Source organism: Mauremys reevesii, linkage group 5, assembly GCF_016161935.1.
Source record: "Mauremys reevesii isolate NIE-2019 linkage group 5, ASM1616193v1, whole genome shotgun sequence".
Classification (NCBI taxonomy): Eukaryota; Metazoa; Chordata; order Testudines; family Geoemydidae; genus Mauremys; species Mauremys reevesii.
Window position 1 is genome coordinate 58,862,110 of NC_052627.1, and position 16,964 is coordinate 58,879,073.

The following is a 16,964-nucleotide window of genomic DNA, read 5'->3' on the forward strand; positions in this document are numbered from 1 at the left end:
TCTTGGGAGTTGACTGGTGGATGAAAGGACAATATCGTTGAACTGATAAGTTGCTCAATCATACAGCGACCTTGAGTAAATATTGGCAGCATGCATTTATCTGGTCCCTTGTCTCTTTGATTGGCAGGACTCTTTGTCCTACCAGTCAAAAACGATCCCTAGAACCACTTCTCTGAGAAAAAAGGATGGTAGGCTGTAAGGGTGAAGCTACTTTTGCTTGGTTGGGTAAGAGTCAGTCTTGTTTACCAGGGCCTGGGTTTCATGACTGAGAGGGCACTATTTATGGAAATAAGCAATTGAGTATGGTGGGGAGTTTGGTGGATGAGAAACAGCTACTCAGAGCCAGAGGAAATCTGTCTCATTCCTTCAGCAGTGATACCACTCGTGTTGGACATGTAAATGAGCATTTGAGAACCTGGTCTGGTCAAGACCCTGGGCGTGAGTGGCAAGGCTGATACAAGATTGCTTACTGTTGGCTAAAATGGTGGAATGCAGAAACCTCTTTCTTCCTTTTTAAAAAATGGGCTTTTTAGTGTTATTTATCAGCTTTAAACACAGGAGAAAAGAGATATAGAAATTATGCTGAAGCAGAAATAGACAAGGGGAAAGAATATCATAGCAACAGGAAGGGACTCCAGGAATAGTGCCAGAAATCCCCTGTAGGTTCGTTGCTACTCTGTGAGAAGAATGAATACCCATTTGATCCAAACTGCATGTGCAGGATGGAAGTTTAAAGCAGTTCTATTGTGTTTACACCAGTCAAGCGTCAACATTTTCATCAAAATGAAAACAAATCCCATTACAAGTAGGCAAGAAATGACATTTGCTAAACATTGCAGATATAAACTTCCAGGTAGAATGCACCTGATCTGCAAATGCATTTTCACAGAATATAGGTTGCAGCCTAGCAGAAGTGGAGGGACAAGAGTTGTGAAAGGGTTAAGGAGCTCACATTGCTCAGAGACAAGCAGACTGTAAAACTCTATCTCAGGGGTGGCCAACTTGAGCCTGAGAAGGAGCCAGACTTTACCAGTGTAGATTGCCAAAGAGCCACAGTAACAGGGGGAGGGATAGCTCAGTGGTTTGAGCATTGGCCTGCTAAACCCAGGGTTGTGAGTTCAATCCTTGAGGAGGCCACTTAGGGATCTGGGGCAAAAATTGGTCCTGCTAGTGAAGGCAGGGGGCTGGACTCAATGACCTTTCAAGGTCCCTTCCAGTTCTAGGAGATTGGTATATCTCCAATTATTACCATTACCTTACCCTAACATGTCAGCAGCCTTCTCCCACCCACCGGCAGCCCTGCTGATCAGCACCTCCCGATCAGCTGTTTTGTGGTGTGCAGGAGGCTCTGGGGGGGAGGGGGAAGCAAGGGCACAGCAGGCTGATGGGAGGGCTGGAGTCAGGGCAGGGTCTGTGGCAGAGCAGTGAGCACCCCCTGGCACATTGGAAAGTTGGCACCTATAGCTGCAGTCCCAGAGTTGGTGCCTATACAAACAGCCACATATTAATGTCTGAAGAGCCACATGTAGCTCCAGAGCCATAGGTTGGTCACTCCTGCTCTATCTGAACACAGTTTGGCCCTATTCATGTTGGTGGCTCAACACGTTTCAAATGAACTAGCTTGAACTATTTCAAACCTGCCTTTCCTATCACTTCCTTCGCCCTATTCTGCTTCTTTCTCGTATTCTTGTGCGTTAGTGTAATCTCTCCTCATTTCCTTTACGATCAGGTAAATACCCCACCCTTTTAGAATTACCAAATTAGTTAATTGAAAATTTTAGTAGTGGCAGGCTTTACAAATCATAATAAAAGGTTATATGACTGCAAAGCTTTTGTTGAGTTACCCAGGTGACTGTTAGGCCTGGTTTCCACAGCATCAGTTGTTGTATATTCCCCTCCCCCCAGCCTTTTAAAACAAACTAAAAACCTACCTTGGATTTTTGCATCCAATATCAAAGCGTTCCTTTCGATCTTATAATGTGTCTGTTTTGTGGCCTTAAACTCAACTGAAGAAAGCTCTGCTCTAGTGATGACTTAATTGATCTAACTAGTCAGGATGACAAGGGCAAACTGCTGGAAGTTCATACCAAGTTTGCGCTACTAGAACACACCGTCCTTAGAGATTTCTTAGCTCTTTCACAGAAGTCACTTGTGGGAAAAGCAGTACAGGTCACTTTTCCACACTCACTGGACAGTTTTTGCAAATACCAGTTGGTGTTTTTTTTTAAAAAAATTATAGTTTGCCTCCATTTGTAAACAAATAGCTTGCCTCTCTGCAGTCAGTACTGAGTAAGGCTCATTTGAGATCTGTTTATTACCTTAACTTTCAGAAGGAGGGTGGATCAGAACTAAACTTAGATATATATTAATATATTTATTTTCTGTTTTTGTCTTGAAACCAATCCTATCTGCATTTTCTGATCCTTTTATAACCAGTAGTTTCTATATAACTAATATTTTAAAAAGATAAACTGTTGACCAGCTAAATTGATAGTAAAAATCTACAAAGACGTGTACCTCATGTCTCTCTACCACTCAATCTTACTTGAAAAAAATTCAGTGTTGGTTTTGTACACGTCGTTTTAGAAGAAGATAACATTTGATAGGCTTCCAGTGCAACTGATATTCTGATTAGCTCACCTGTGTTGACTTTTCTGTTTGAGCAAGTTGATGGGACTGCTTTGGACCATGTGGACTTTCTTTCAATATTATTTTGACAGTTCACTTTAAAGCTATCTTATGTTACTGACCCTGAGTGCTTTTAAATTCTGATATGGATTTTACTGCTTCTTGCTTTTCATTTGATACTGTATATTCTTTTCTGTAGCATTTCAATTAATCAATAAAAAACATTAAATTTCATTCCTATTAGACTTAGTCAATCTCAGATGCAATTAACAAAATGGTCTGAGAAGAAATGTAATAGCCACAAAAAGCTTAATCATGTAATTTTCCTCTTGATTTACTGAGTAACTTTGTGGCAAACTCCTGCCAGTGTCAAATCTTAGCTTCCTATCACTAGAATATACTACTAGGTTAACTCCCATCTTTGTCGAAGCCCCAGTGACAAATTCAGTACAGTGACTTATGCACAGAGATGCTGACTCAGTGTTCTTGCATGTTCTTTGGGGGGGAGTTTCTTTGTAGAACTTTGTTACATAAGAAGCCCTTGAAGACATTTTGGTTTCTGTACATTCCTCTCTTTTCAGTAAGCTGAGAAACTTGACTTGATGTTACACATTTCATAGTCTGAGATAGGTCAAGATTTTGCCCATATACTGGCCTCAGTGTTGCATATTAGTACAGTAGCAAACCATTAGAAGAAAAAGACGTGCTAACATGAAAAACACATTTTATTGCACTTAAGTTATAAGAAAATAAAATTTCTAAGTGAATCAAACCATAGACACAATCCCTTTAAAGGTTGTTTTCCTCCATCATGTCAGGTTGTTACATAACTAAAATTAAACAACTGGAATCTGATTGTTTTAAATCAGACTATAAATAAAATAAAACAAAACAAAAAAGGGAGGAAAAAACAAGATCGCCTAGGATACAGTGTTAAACCACTTTCACAGTTCAGCTTGAGTTGTGGCTCTTGGAGAATGAGGCAAACCATTTGACTTTGCATGTACATCTTTATTACAAAAACGTAATAGTTTTTGTACTGTCAGTTCCTTGCAGCAATAACTGTAACAGTTGTTTTTCTCAATACTGTAAAACACTAAGACTGACCAGCAATTTTATTTTTGTATTTATATTTTTAAAATTTTTGTCAGTTTTATTATGCATGTTCATTCCATTCACCACAGCCCTCACAAAGAAAAAAGTTTCCCCACAGAACAGGCTGCAATAGCTTTGTTCTAAGGAATGTGTTTTAATTTTTGCCCAGAAAAAAGAAAATAAGCTTTGCACACACACTCAATTCTTTACTTGCAGGCAAACTTCACTCTTAATTGTCTGAAACTTTTTAACTCTCAGCCTCTTAGAGGCACAGTTGGCTCAAGTTTCAGTGGCAAAAAGTCTTTTTCTGTAACCAAACTAGAGCAAATTTGGAATTCAGTCTGGGACTAAAACGTCACAGCAGAAAAAAAAAATTAAACAAGAAATAATTTGCTTTACTTTCTTTCATTTAGCAGCATAAATAAGTTTGGCCACTGGGAATACAGTACAGGGGTGGGACAACAATCCCATACTTGAAGACCTACTTCTAGCACCAGCATTGAGAGTTCAATCCATTCAAGAACTCTTAGAACCCAGGACAACTTGCCACCTCAGAGTAACATATGCATTGTAGAGTGTAGATGAAAGCAACAGTAAATAGAGTAACAGAGGCTAATACTGTGATTGACATTGGCAATGGCTGGCAAAAAAAAAAAGCTCTGATAAAACTGTACAAAAACAATTCACAGTAAGATTTTAGCTTTTCCACATCAGGATTTGACTTTCAAAGTTGCGAGCATCTGTGACGACAACAAAGTCATCCAGTAACGGATGTTATGCAGCAACTTTCTAGATCTCTGTGGTAAAATAACAGGTTAGCAAGAATTGTAACAACTTTTTAACCTCCACTCTGCTCAATGAGCACTTAGAGGAAAATAAAGAAATAATTGCACCTGGTTTGATTTAGAAAGTCTTATATTTGCAAAGCTGCCCCAGTCAAAAGTGAAGCTTTTTATGTGATGAGACAGCAAATGCCTCTCTTGTCAGTTACAGTTTGTCATCTCGCAGTCTCCTCCTTCGTAGTCTGTAGGTCTTTAGGATCTGTTGCCCCAAGCCAACATCCTGCACCACCAAGGACAAGGGGTTTTTTTTGTTTTGTTTTTTTGCAGGGGGAGGGAAGGGAAACATCGTCTACACATTTGGACAAATTCATTTTTCTGCTCTTCACTTCATATCCACATCAAAGTCCAACACCAGCAGCTTTGTTTCCTCAGTTCCATTTCGGCTTCCAACTGCACACACTAGCTTTGTGTTGGAGGCTCTGATCCGCCAGACGACGCCTCCACTTCCCCCACTCTCCAATGTGACTAGATTTCGGATAAATTCACCCGTTTTCAAGTCCCAAAGTTTTACAGTCCCATCATCTGAGCTGGTAATTACAAAGTTCTTGTTGAACTGTAAACAGGTCACAGCACTCTGATGCTTGTTGGGACCTACAATATTAAAATCCAAAGAATTTTGCTTGTGGTTAGAAAGGGGTTACCATGTTTAGATATATTTGTATGCAGGGTAAATCAAATATTTAACATACACAAAAGCCTTATTCTGTGTTTTCAAAGGACTAGTACAGATACTGAAAAATCCCCATCCTCACAGTTGTCTGTTACTACTGTAACAAACACTGGGGTAAGTGTGTAGTCTCATCTGAGATTCATCAAAATGAACTTACCTAGTAGAAGGAAGTGATCACAGAATAGGTAGTTATCACTCCCACCCCCTTTGGGAAGAAAGGGTGGTCTGGTTCCTAGGTCACTGCTAAACCTTGATGGCAGGAAATGGTGCTGTTGCCCAACCATTAATCTAATTTAAAATCCCTTCTGGTGGAATGTTACAGAACCCCCACAGACAAGAGAAGTCATAGTTAAATATTAACTCAAATAACAAAACTCTCTTTCTTTAGATGCCTTTTTTCCCCTTAAGCCATCCCATAGTAATTGTCCTTTAAAAGGTCAGAGCTTGTTTTGTCCAGTAATTAAATATGATTAAACAGTGGAGGATGCTTTTTAGTGAAGTGGGTTTTTTCCCAGAACCAGGGCTGGCAGGCAAAAGCCAGGGAAAGATATTACAAAAGACTTGCTTAGGAAAATAAGTGAATGTGTGTATATGTGCACAGCAACAGTCAAAATGAAAACTAAAATCTGTCTCTCTTTCCTGTTTTCCATTCATTTTTCTTGATTTATTGTAACAGACAGTGTTCACTGCCTCTCAACCCAATTAGTCTGGAGGCTTTGTAATGTCCAAGTGACCTAAATAACTAAGTCGACTGCTGATTTGAGATGCCATTTCCTACAGATTTTGGTGGTTTATTAGTCTAACATACAGACAGCAAATTTCTATCAGAACAGCTAGGCAAATGATTTTAGATTGAGTTATAAAAAAAAGGTTTATTCACAGAAAGATAATTTCACAAATATAAAAAATAGTACAGCTGTCGCCATGGCCAACTTCTGAGCATTAAATGATCAGCAGTTGTTTTCCTTGCATATAGGTTATTTTTAATTGCTGGTTGGAATCTTTTCCTTTCCCGAGTCCAGAATGGTGTATTAAACAAGACTGTACATTTAAAACACAGCTTGACTTGACCTAAAATTGAAACAATCTCCCCAAAGCTAATTCTGTCCCCTAGCAATATATGGGAAGTAGAAATGCTCCGATTTAACAGATATGAACAAGTATTTTGATATTAAGTTACCTATTTCAGCAGCACTCAGCACTGAAGCAATTGGTAAATTGAGGACTGACCTGCACTAATTTTGCACCAGCCTTTTAAACGAATGGGTTTCTATTGGGATAGTATAAGCTCACCTTGCAATGTCTGTAAACACTGTCCTGTTTTGATATCCCAGATTTTGACTGTTGAATCTGCATTCCCAGACACAAGAATATTGTCTTTCAGTTCCATTCCACTTGTTAATGACTGGTGGCCCGTTAATGTGTGAATGCAGTTTCCCGTCTCCACATCCCAAACTCGGATTGAAGTGTCAAGAGATCCACTCACTACATGGATGCCATCAAACTAAAAAAAGGTAAACACATTACAAGCAATTGTATTAAGCTCTTAGCATTTACACTGTGAAAAAAACATTAAGCGTGCTACTTGCATTTAATTCAGAGTTTCACAAAATAAGACAGTATACGCTATGACCTTGCACTATCCCCTACACTAGGAAATTACATTATGGTACAACATGTTAACTAACAATGTTAAATACAACTTACAACTCAGTGCAAAGCCTTATGTTTAACATGGCCCTATCATTAACCCCACACACCTGATGCTATCAGTATAATTTCCTAGTGTAGACAAGGCCTATGGAATTCTGCAGTTCAACACCTACAGATCTTAATCTTGACTAAGGAGAAAAGTACATACTGACAGACACTTTACTTTGACCCTCTCTTTGAATAGTACTATACATAGCTAAAAATTCAAGCAAACAGAACAGAAAATATTTGTGTGGTTTCTGATATTTCAAGCAACTGCAAAGAGTTTTAAAGGATCTTCTGCCTTCAGTGTCAACCTCCTCATCCAAAAAACTTTTGTGGAATACTTCATTTGATCAAATCAACAGCTTCACTCTATGTAACATCTATCCACAGTATCAGAGCAAAAAGTTAATGCAAGCACTTTGTCAACTAAAACCAAGAGCCATTGGTGGTGATCAGGTAGTATATACTGCACCTAAATCATAAATTGAGAAAGAATATGAATTTAAACCTTTTTGAAAAAAATGTAATGCGTTATAAATCAATGGTTCTGAGGACTCTTTCTGTAAGGACTGGCATTTTACATATGCTTTCCAGCAGGAAGTCCAGTCCACTATCATCTATGGGCTAGGTTCACAAAGGTGCCAGGCTCAGCATTGCAATGCTAACTATACTAGGTGCTCTGATGCCTACTGGAATCTACAGCTGTGACATAGGTACCTAACTTTCCCTGTGCATGGTATTAGAAGCCTGGGTACCTAAGAATGGGATCAACAAAACCCATCAAGAAGCCACCAGGGAGAGGGGTGGGGCTTAAGCCCTGTCCCTCAAAGGGACTTATACACCTAAGTCTAGGTTGGAGGGAGGCATCTATCACTGCTTGAAATTCACAGCCAGGAACTCTTTCTCATAAACATCATAAAACCACACACACCACAACCAACACACCATTACCTGGAGGTGATAAGTGCTGCCCCCTTATAACCTGTAGCCCGCTGGTTACAGTGCTCAGCCAAGATGTGGGAGATCCCTCCCTCTGCCTGATTTGGAGCAGAGATTTGAGTCCACGTCTCTCAACTCTTAGGAGAGTGTCCTAACCACTGGGCTTTGAGAACCTCATCTCAAACTATCCCAAACAGTTCTACTTTGTAAAAACAGTAATTGGAACAGGGGTCTCCCACATTTACAGGTGAACGCTCTAACCTCTGTAGAGTCACTCTCTCTTTCTGGCCCCACGTTAAGTTAAGAAACATTTGCTTTCTAATAAACACATTCTATGTTCAAAATGAGTTATGAAATCCTCTAGTCTCTCAGTTACTGAGCCACACTTCCTGTGCCACAGACCAGCCTAGCAGACATGCAATTTCTTGTTTTTAATTATATTTACCAATTTAAAAAAAAAGTTTGAGCAAGTATTAGCCTCAGGCCTTTGTAACAGTAGAGGCTTAGGCACAGTACCAACCCCCCCAGCTCGCCAGCCAGAATGCCATTCCCAGTTCTCCATCTGCTGTCCTCTATGACTGTGGTGCCAGCAAGCCCTAGCACAAAATAAATCCCTAAATGCCTTCTCAGACTCTGGAAGTTGTTTCAGCTCTGCAGAGAGAAACAAGGATGTTCAGGGTAGGTAAAAAGGTAAAGGAGGATCCACAACAGTTCTTCAACTACAAACTTTTACTGCATCGCTATGTTGCTGAGGGGTGTGATGAGATGTGATTTGTGACCAACATAGCTGTGCTGGCAAAAGCCCCTAGTGCAGACTCAGTTATTATGGCAAAACTGCACTTCTGCTGGAGTGGGGGTGGAGGTGTGACTGGAATAAACTATGCTGGCAAAAGTGTCCACCCTAGGAATGCTTTGCTGATGTACTTTACTGGGCTGGTACAGCTACACCAGCAAAACCTTCCAAATGTAGACGTGGCCTCTAGCATAGGTAGGCAGGGAGCTGATCAGAACCCTTCACTAACAGCCATTAAAATCCTAGGTCCACACACACACAAATATAAACCACTGTTTTCATGTTTATAACAATCCATGAAGTGTTGCTAGCCAGGAACCCAACAATTGTATACTGAAAGGGATAACATGCAAACTAAACCCATATGTTTCAATAAACGCAATTTCTAGAGGACACACAAAATCTCCTTTCAAACATCAGAGTAAGGAAAAATTCAATGATACAAAGCTGCCAAAAGTTGCTTGTTTTTTGTAAATACCAGAAGCAGCTCGCTCTCTCCTTTTTGTGGATATATGTCTTTTCAGCATTTATTTACTAAGTAAGTTCTTTAGTTTGGAGTAAGAGAGACAAGCTCTGGTTTAATTTTAAAGATGAACACTACAGTTTTTTGGGGGAGGAAGTAATTTTTTCATGGCTGTAAAATATTCCACATGAAGAAGCACATGAATATTCCAGCTACTGCAGCACAGATTGAACTAGTCTAGCACTACCTCATACACCTTAGCACTAAGTTCCTTCTCTAAGATTAAAATTCTAGAATACTAATACATGAACTTTCAGACTATCAAAGGGACATTACTTTTGGTGGACTTAACTCCTCAGTTGCTGATAAGCTATGAAAAACTGGGACACTGAAAACAAGAATATTCACAGCAAAATTAAAAATAATGTACAATAAACAACGGTGATTTAAAAAAAAAATCTTATTGTGTACTGTGGTAGCTCTCAGAGACCCAAACCAGGATTTGGCTCCCATTCTAAATTAAGACAAGATATGTAGCAAGAGGAGGGAGGTAGGATGAGGATAACCTGAATCTCTATGTATTTTCTAGGACTGCATCTGCAGATCAGTAAATACCCATAATTTTAGTAGTTTAACAATAAAGGTGGTGTATCCAAGGGAATCTAGAGCACTAGATGCAAATTGCTTACCTGTAATGAATAGACTCTATTAGTATGCCCTTGCAGTGTGTGTAGACAGGTTTCAGTCTCTGGATCCCACACTTTGACCATAAAATCATATGCTCCACTAACAACCCTCCTGCCATCATACTGAACACACCGGACTGCAGCTACATGTCCCATCAGAACATGTAAACATTGGCCTGTCTCTATGTCCCAAACTCTCAGCGTGGCATCTCGAGACCCACTGACAACTCTGGTGAAACACAAACAGAAACTACACTTAGCATATAAACTTCCATGTTATTTGTATCATGTATGCCAAAGCAGGAAGACTGATATATCAACCTTTTAGCAGTTAAACTGAACTTATCTCTCTGGAAGGTGAGGTGGCCTGAGTACTAGTCCGCCTGCTTCAGAAGAGCTGGCTTGGCTTCACATTTTATTCAGGTTGAAAGTTAAAGCACGTTACGTTTTCCCACTCTGTTCATCATCACAACACCAAACTATTTGGTGTGATTGGCAGTCAGTATTTAAGAGGAGAGATGCAGACTTGAATAACAAGATATTGCAGGTCAAGACTGAGGTGGGTTGGGAGAGCTGTATGTGACAGATTATATACCACCTACTTTTACAGATGGTTAGCTCAAGCCAGTAATATAGTCTTGCTTTAATGAGCACTACACTTACCTAGTATTTATTTATTTATTTATTTATTTTTAAAACCCTCTTTGGAGGTTTTTCTTCATCATGCAACATTTATGTCACTTGATTTGTACAGTACATATCAGTTTTTAACCTACTGAGACGGAACCATAAATAGTAATGAAGATTACTGTAATTCCATTAACTATCTGGGCAGAAAAACCTAGTTTTCTTAGAAGGAAAAGAAGGGATGAATAACCAAGACAACATTCTAGACACAACTACATATCAATGCAAAGCTTTAAAACAAATAACTACAACATCTCAGCCAAAGTCTCTTGAATTGATATACTATTGTCGAAATGAAATGACAGTGTAAAAGAAATGTAAATAAAATATATTAAAGTCCAAAGACATTTAAAAAAAGGTAATTTTAAAATAGGTAAAGGTTTACAACAAAATGGAGAAAAATAAGTTAAAAACAAGGACTGTTTGTAGCGTAGCATAGCAGAATGGATCACATCAATAACAAAACTGTGAAAGAAAGTTATAGGTAATTATTTGACTGTATATGGAGAGGTTTAAGTCGTTTGTACTTTGGTTAATTCTCTCACACCTTTTCTTCTTGCAGTCAGGTGCTCTTTTCTCTTCATGTTGAGTGTATAAATTTAATTTTAGTAATATATACTTTTATATTGCACAGACCTTTACTATTTTAGGACTACTTAATGAAATTTTAGGTACATTTTCCTTTTTTTAAAAAAATCACAAAATAAGAGGCAAAAAAGATATCTAATTTTAAGTAAACATTTACCTTTTTTCATGGAGATGCATACAACGCACAGTAGAAGTGTGTCCATATAAAGTATGAATACATTCTCCAGTCTCCGCGTTCCATACTTTAAGTGTTCGGTCTGTAGATCCACTAATAATGATATTGTCCCTCATTTGTGATGACCAGACTCCACCTGTGTGTCCAACTAGTGTTCTTAAACACTGAAAAATATTTTGTATAGTTAGTATTTTGGAAGAAGTTGAAAGAAATTTAATCGGTTCATAGATTATGAGGCCAGGCCAGAACACTGTGATCATATAGTCTGCCCTTTTGTATAACACAGGCCATAAAATTTCTCTGAATTAATTGCTATTTGAACTAGAGCATCTCTTTTGCAAAAACATCCAATATTGATATAAAACTTTCTAGTGATGGAGAATGCACCACAACACTTGGTAAGTTTTTTTCTAATGGTTAATTACCCTCAATGGGGCAGGAATAATTTTTAAATACTGGCACAACATTAGCTTTTTTTCCAGTGTTCCAAAGCTTACTGAAAATCAGCATTAACAATCCAGAGAGCACCTCAACCAAATCTTTTAAAACCCTTGGATGCAAGTTTCTGGACCTGCTGATTAAAAGAGGTCTAACTTTATTAGATACTTTGTAACATCCTCCTGAGTAACTGCTGGAATGGAAAGTATTTCATCATCATACTTTATAAATCCATCATCTGTTTCCCCCAAATATAGAACAGATATTTATTGAACATTTAGGCTTTTCAGTATTATTGACTGTTCTATCATTTCCATCTAATATTGGACCAATACCATTGTTAGGATTCCTTTTCTTCCTAATGTACTTAAACAGCTCCTTAACTCTGCTCGCCACAGACTTCTTGTGTCTTTTTACTTCCCTTTTCAATTTTTTTCAGTTCCTAGCTTCAATTTATATTCATTGATATCAACTTCCCCTTTTCCATTGATTATTCATATATATATTTATTTTAATTGCTGCATTCATTTCCTCTCTAAGCCAGTTTGTTTTTTAATGAGTGTTTCCTTTCTTGATTGTTGCTTTTTGGGCACCAAGTAAAATGTTGTTGAACAGTTCCCAATTATTCACATTTTTCTGTTTAAATTCTTTCCCCATGTGTTTTGGCTTGGAATTGTTTTCAGCTTTGTGAAATTGGCTTTTTCAAAGCAATAAGAATATATTTTACTGGTTTGGACTTTATTCTTTTTACACATAACAAATACGATCAAGTCATGGTCACTTGCATATAAGCGACCACTACATTTTTCATTCTGTGAGCAATTTCTCTTTTTCAGTCAGGATGAGGTCAAATACAGAATTCTTCCATATTGGATGCAACACTTTCTGAATAGTCTCTAAAGTTTGGCTTAAACATCCCTCATATAAAGATGTTTTAAAATTATTAGATAAGATGTTACTGAGAACTTAAAACTGCTGACAAGTCATCCTGCCATGTTTAATTTCATATATTCAGTGGTACATTATATTTTTGAGGAGGAAGAATATACCAAACACATGTTTTTCATTAAAGAATAACTCCATCCTGTCCTTTTTGATGAAAGAATGTTAAAATTGCCCCGTTGTTTCTGTCATGAACTAGCCTTAGTGAAGGGAAGCCAGATGAATTGGGTGTGGCTGCCTGCATACCACATTTTATTTTATTTTATTCTTCCCTAAGGTAGTAGTTACAATCCAGACAAGACACTTTGAGGCATGCAAAGGCAGAAACTAAAACCTTTAAATACATCTAAGACTATTACAATGTGGATATCTTTTATATTTGAAGCTTGCCACTATCAACATTTGGGCTGTTGAAATTAGAAGATTCTCTGTTACTAGAATAAAGAGAAATAAACAGTCTAAGGCTATTTATAGCCAATAAAAAATATTGAAAAACTTAAAAACCATATAAATAAATGTGGAAGCCACAAGCATTAGCCAGAAACAAAATCCATGTGAATAAAGTCAGGATGAATTAACCTATAGGGAATATAACGTAGTGTGTGTCTAAATTCTCTGTAATCAATGTCAAAAATGACTCCACAAGAATAGAGCGGCTGCCAAGAGAACAAGGATATATGCCAATGGTAACATGAACAGCATTATAATTTCACATCAAGGTGACTTTCATAAAATAAACATATTTTGGCATAGAGAAAGATTGCCCAAATATTTTCTAATATTCTATCTTGCACCAGACAGCAATAAAGGCAAAGACATAAAATGTTCTGGGAAACAGGATAAATTACTAACACACTTTTAAGCTTGCTACTACTATGCCAATGGTCCATTTCATGGGTTCTTAACAGCAATTACGAACTTACCTTGCCTGTAACTGCTGACCAAACTTTTAATGTGTTGTCATCAGAACCACTGACTATTCGGTTACCACAGAACTGTAGACATGTGATTACATGATCATCATGTCCTTTGAGCACCTGACAATACAGAATGTGTGTTGCAATGTAAGCCAAAAGATTAGAAGATAAACAGAAAAGAAAATCAGAATCAGACTGGTGTACATCAGCAAGAAGGGCGCATAAATTAATGTAACTAGATTAAAAAATTGAATCATTGTCAGTCCTTATGGTTCAGATCTGTTTTATTACTAGCTGGAGACAGGAAGACATTTCCTTGATATAAAATGTCATCCATGATATAGCATTGCATAGCTGACCAGCTGCATTAACACTATTTTTACCCTTCTTCTAAAATAATTGAGATAGATCATTGCTAAAACTAGGATAACACGTTGGATAGACAACTGTATTCTGAAAAATAATTTTAATAATGTCAAAATAAAATCTTTAAAAGCATGAGAATAATTTCATGGAAAATATTTTACCTATGAACAAAAAATTTGCTTCTGTTATCCAATGCATTTTTTTTATTTTTATGAACTAGTCTTAATATGTACTTATATTCTTAACCACCCCACTCCTCCTGATCTACTCGGTACCAGATACTATCCAAAATAAGACCTATAGAAACCTTTACCAGTTACGAAGAAACAAAAGTTAGTTTGGCTGAATGAGAAGAAAATATGCGTATTTCCATGTTTGTGAATTTGAATGTCATTTTTCAAAAATGGCATTTTCAGTGTTTGATTATGGAAAACTGCAACAGATTATTTTTACTACAGTACAGTAAAGATCAATTACATCAGAACATGCAAATTAAACAAGGAATTTACTATTTAAAATATCTGAATACTTTTCAAAATGTCTATTGATATGAAATGGGAAGCTGGGTAATGTCTGGGGCTACCATTTGAATAATTCCAGCATAGCATGATATGACAAAAAATGCAGCACTGTTGCCAGAAACACAGAAAGTTGCAGTCAGATATTCAAATAGCAGGAGATTTTCTCAGCTTTTTAGGTAACTCCTGTATTGTTTTGTTTGTTTAGTTTTCTGGACTACTATACAAAAATTAAGAAAAGTCACAGAATTTCTCTAAAAAGAATGGTGTAAGTCTCTGGCTGCTGTTTATGTATAAAGGGCAGTCAGAGACACAGTCAGTCTTGATGATACGACTGCTACATTCTTGCATAAATAAAGCACATTATGATACTATAATCTAGTATCAATATCATTAAAATGTGGGCATACCCTGCTAATGTTATCAGGCTGAAATGAAACAATTTTCATCTATATTATAGTACTTCATTTTTATTTTCAAAGGCAACGAAATCTTAAAAAGGGAAATCAGGTACTTTACTTTTAAAAAGTTATAAAAAATGTATGTAAAAATAAGACACAAAATGAAAACAAATATCTGAATTTATGTAATAGTTTCATATTACAATCTAAAAATACCCTAAACACACGATTAACTTCATGCATAAGTATTCCTGTTGAAGTGAATGGGAGTACTTTCATGTGTAAAGTTAAGTATCAGTCTGAACGTTCCCAGGATTGGGGCCTCAGTGAAAATGTTGTTGCATGGTGCCACAGCAGTAGGATTTAACTCTACTAGCAGCAACTATATTTTGATTTTCTGATATGGTGCTGAAGTGAGGTATACAAACCCTACAGAGGAGAGGAAGAGGTTAAGGAGTTGATCTGGTCCCAGATGGCCTTGCCCCACCATACTTATAAAGCCTGCACAGACTGGATGCACTTAAAAAAGGAAGCAGAGTATCTTAGTGCCAGGCAGACAGTGGAGGTAAGTTGACCTGAGCTCTTGGGAAAGAATTTTTAGGAGCTCTTGCTGTCTGAGGCCTGTCTACTGTGGCCTGACCAAGCCTGCAAAGGGACTGGTGATGCTTTGAAGATTAGAAATTTTATCTTACGTTCAATATGTTACTGTATCCTGTGGAAAGAGAGGGGACTTAGTAGGAAGAGATCCCGCAAGGAAGCTGCATAACACATCAGGATGCAGGACATAGCTGCCTACCATTGGGGCCTTGCATTGGAGCCCACTGGAGTGGGTGGGCCCAGGCTCTCCTACCAACCCTTAGAAGGACAACAGATGTTCATAGAATCATAGATTATTAGGGTTGGAAGGGACCTCAAGAGATCATCTAGTCCAACCCCCTGCTCAAAGCAAGACCAATCCCCAAATCCCTAAATGGCCCCCTCAAGGATTGAACTCACAACCCTGGGTTTAGCAGGCCAATGCTCAAACCACTGAGCTATCCCTCCCCCAAAATGTTCCCCTTTACAGATGCTCAGAAGTTTTCATTTGGCTTAAAACAGGATAGGTAGAAACATACATAAATTTCTGCACTGTAAAATATACATGACTTTCTTCTGATTTAATTATTTTTAAGAAAAAAATTTGTCACAAAGGGCTTTAACACCCTCTTTTCAAAGTTAACAGTTTTAAAAAGTTTTTTGGATGTCAGAAATGATTTAGTTTAGTCCAAAACAAAACTAACAGCTAACAGGCTGATCCTACTTAATTCTCGACATGTACATAGTTCAGAAATGGTTACCTTAGGAGATTTAAGCTCTCCTCGCCGCCAGTTAGTATCAATTCTGTGCTGTCTGATATAAGCACTTTTCCATGGGCTATGTATGAAGCCTGGTTTTATTACTTTCCTTCTCTTGATATGCAATGGTTCGTCAATCCCTAAAATGAATTAAAAAAAAAAAAAGAAAATCTTGTCAATTCCACCAAACATCAACCTCTGTTCACCCCTAAACTTTTAAAGCCACCACAGACTTCATATATTATAGTGACATAATCACCTTCTCATCAAATACTGTTCCAACCTCATTTGTTGTCCTGTGCTTCTGTCTGTAGCCCACTTGCCTTCTCTATACGTCTTTTCCCTCTGGTTAATCTAATTATTAGCTTCAATCTTGGTTGTTGCCAGTACACGGATAATTCCTACTTCTCCATCCTTCTCAAATCATTCTCTGGTACCTATATTTGTCAGTCTTGACTAAACTGCACTTTAAAATTACTGAGCGCTTCAAAGTCTGAAATACATTTGCTGGGAAAAGAGTTCTCTCTCCTTTGTCATCCCTTCTGACATTCTTAATCAGACATACTTGGTTTCCAAGCCTAAGAAGTTACAGAATCATTCTTGAACCCCCACTCTTTCATCTTTCTTTTCTCAATACTGTCATCATAAGAACAAGACAAGAATATATCTTTATTTTGGCTCTGTCTTCAGTGAAACCTTTAAAGGCAGGGACTGTCAAAGGAGGTTAATGGGATAAGAGAACTCCCACTCCAATAGGATTTGGCACCTCACTACCTTAGGAGCC

The 16,964-nt window shown here is 37.7% G+C and overlaps 1 protein-coding gene and 1 long non-coding RNA gene across 9 annotated transcripts in view; one reads left to right on the plus strand and one right to left on the minus strand.

Annotated features, from left to right (window-relative positions):
- The window catches only part of LOC120406216, a 223,463-nt gene that overhangs the window by 177,809 nt on the left and 28,690 nt on the right, over positions 1-16,964 (plus strand). For both annotated transcript variants that reach the window (XR_005599142.1, XR_005599143.1), the window contains exon 3: positions 6,570-6,749. This is a non-coding gene — a long non-coding RNA (uncharacterized LOC120406216). The remainder of the gene's footprint in view (positions 1-6,569; positions 6,750-16,964) is intronic.
- FBXW7 (F-box and WD repeat domain containing 7) overlaps positions 3,289-16,964 on the minus strand; it is a 295,125-nt gene continuing 281,449 nt past the window's right edge. For 5 of the 7 annotated variants that reach the window (XM_039540657.1, XM_039540659.1, XM_039540660.1 and 2 more), the window contains 6 exons: positions 16,184-16,320; positions 13,568-13,681; positions 11,247-11,428; positions 9,818-10,043; positions 6,529-6,739; positions 3,291-5,156 (listed from right to left, as the gene is read on the minus strand). In XM_039540657.1, coding sequence (XP_039396591.1) covers positions 4,888-5,156; positions 6,529-6,739; positions 9,818-10,043; positions 11,247-11,428; positions 13,568-13,681; positions 16,184-16,320 — 1,139 coding nt within the window. In that variant the 3' untranslated portion in view covers positions 3,291-4,887. Of the gene's footprint in view, positions 5,157-6,528; positions 6,740-9,817; positions 10,044-11,246; positions 11,429-13,567; positions 13,682-16,183; positions 16,321-16,964 lie in introns of all 7 variants that reach the window. The other 2 variants (XM_039540661.1, XM_039540664.1) reach the window with 2 other exon arrangements.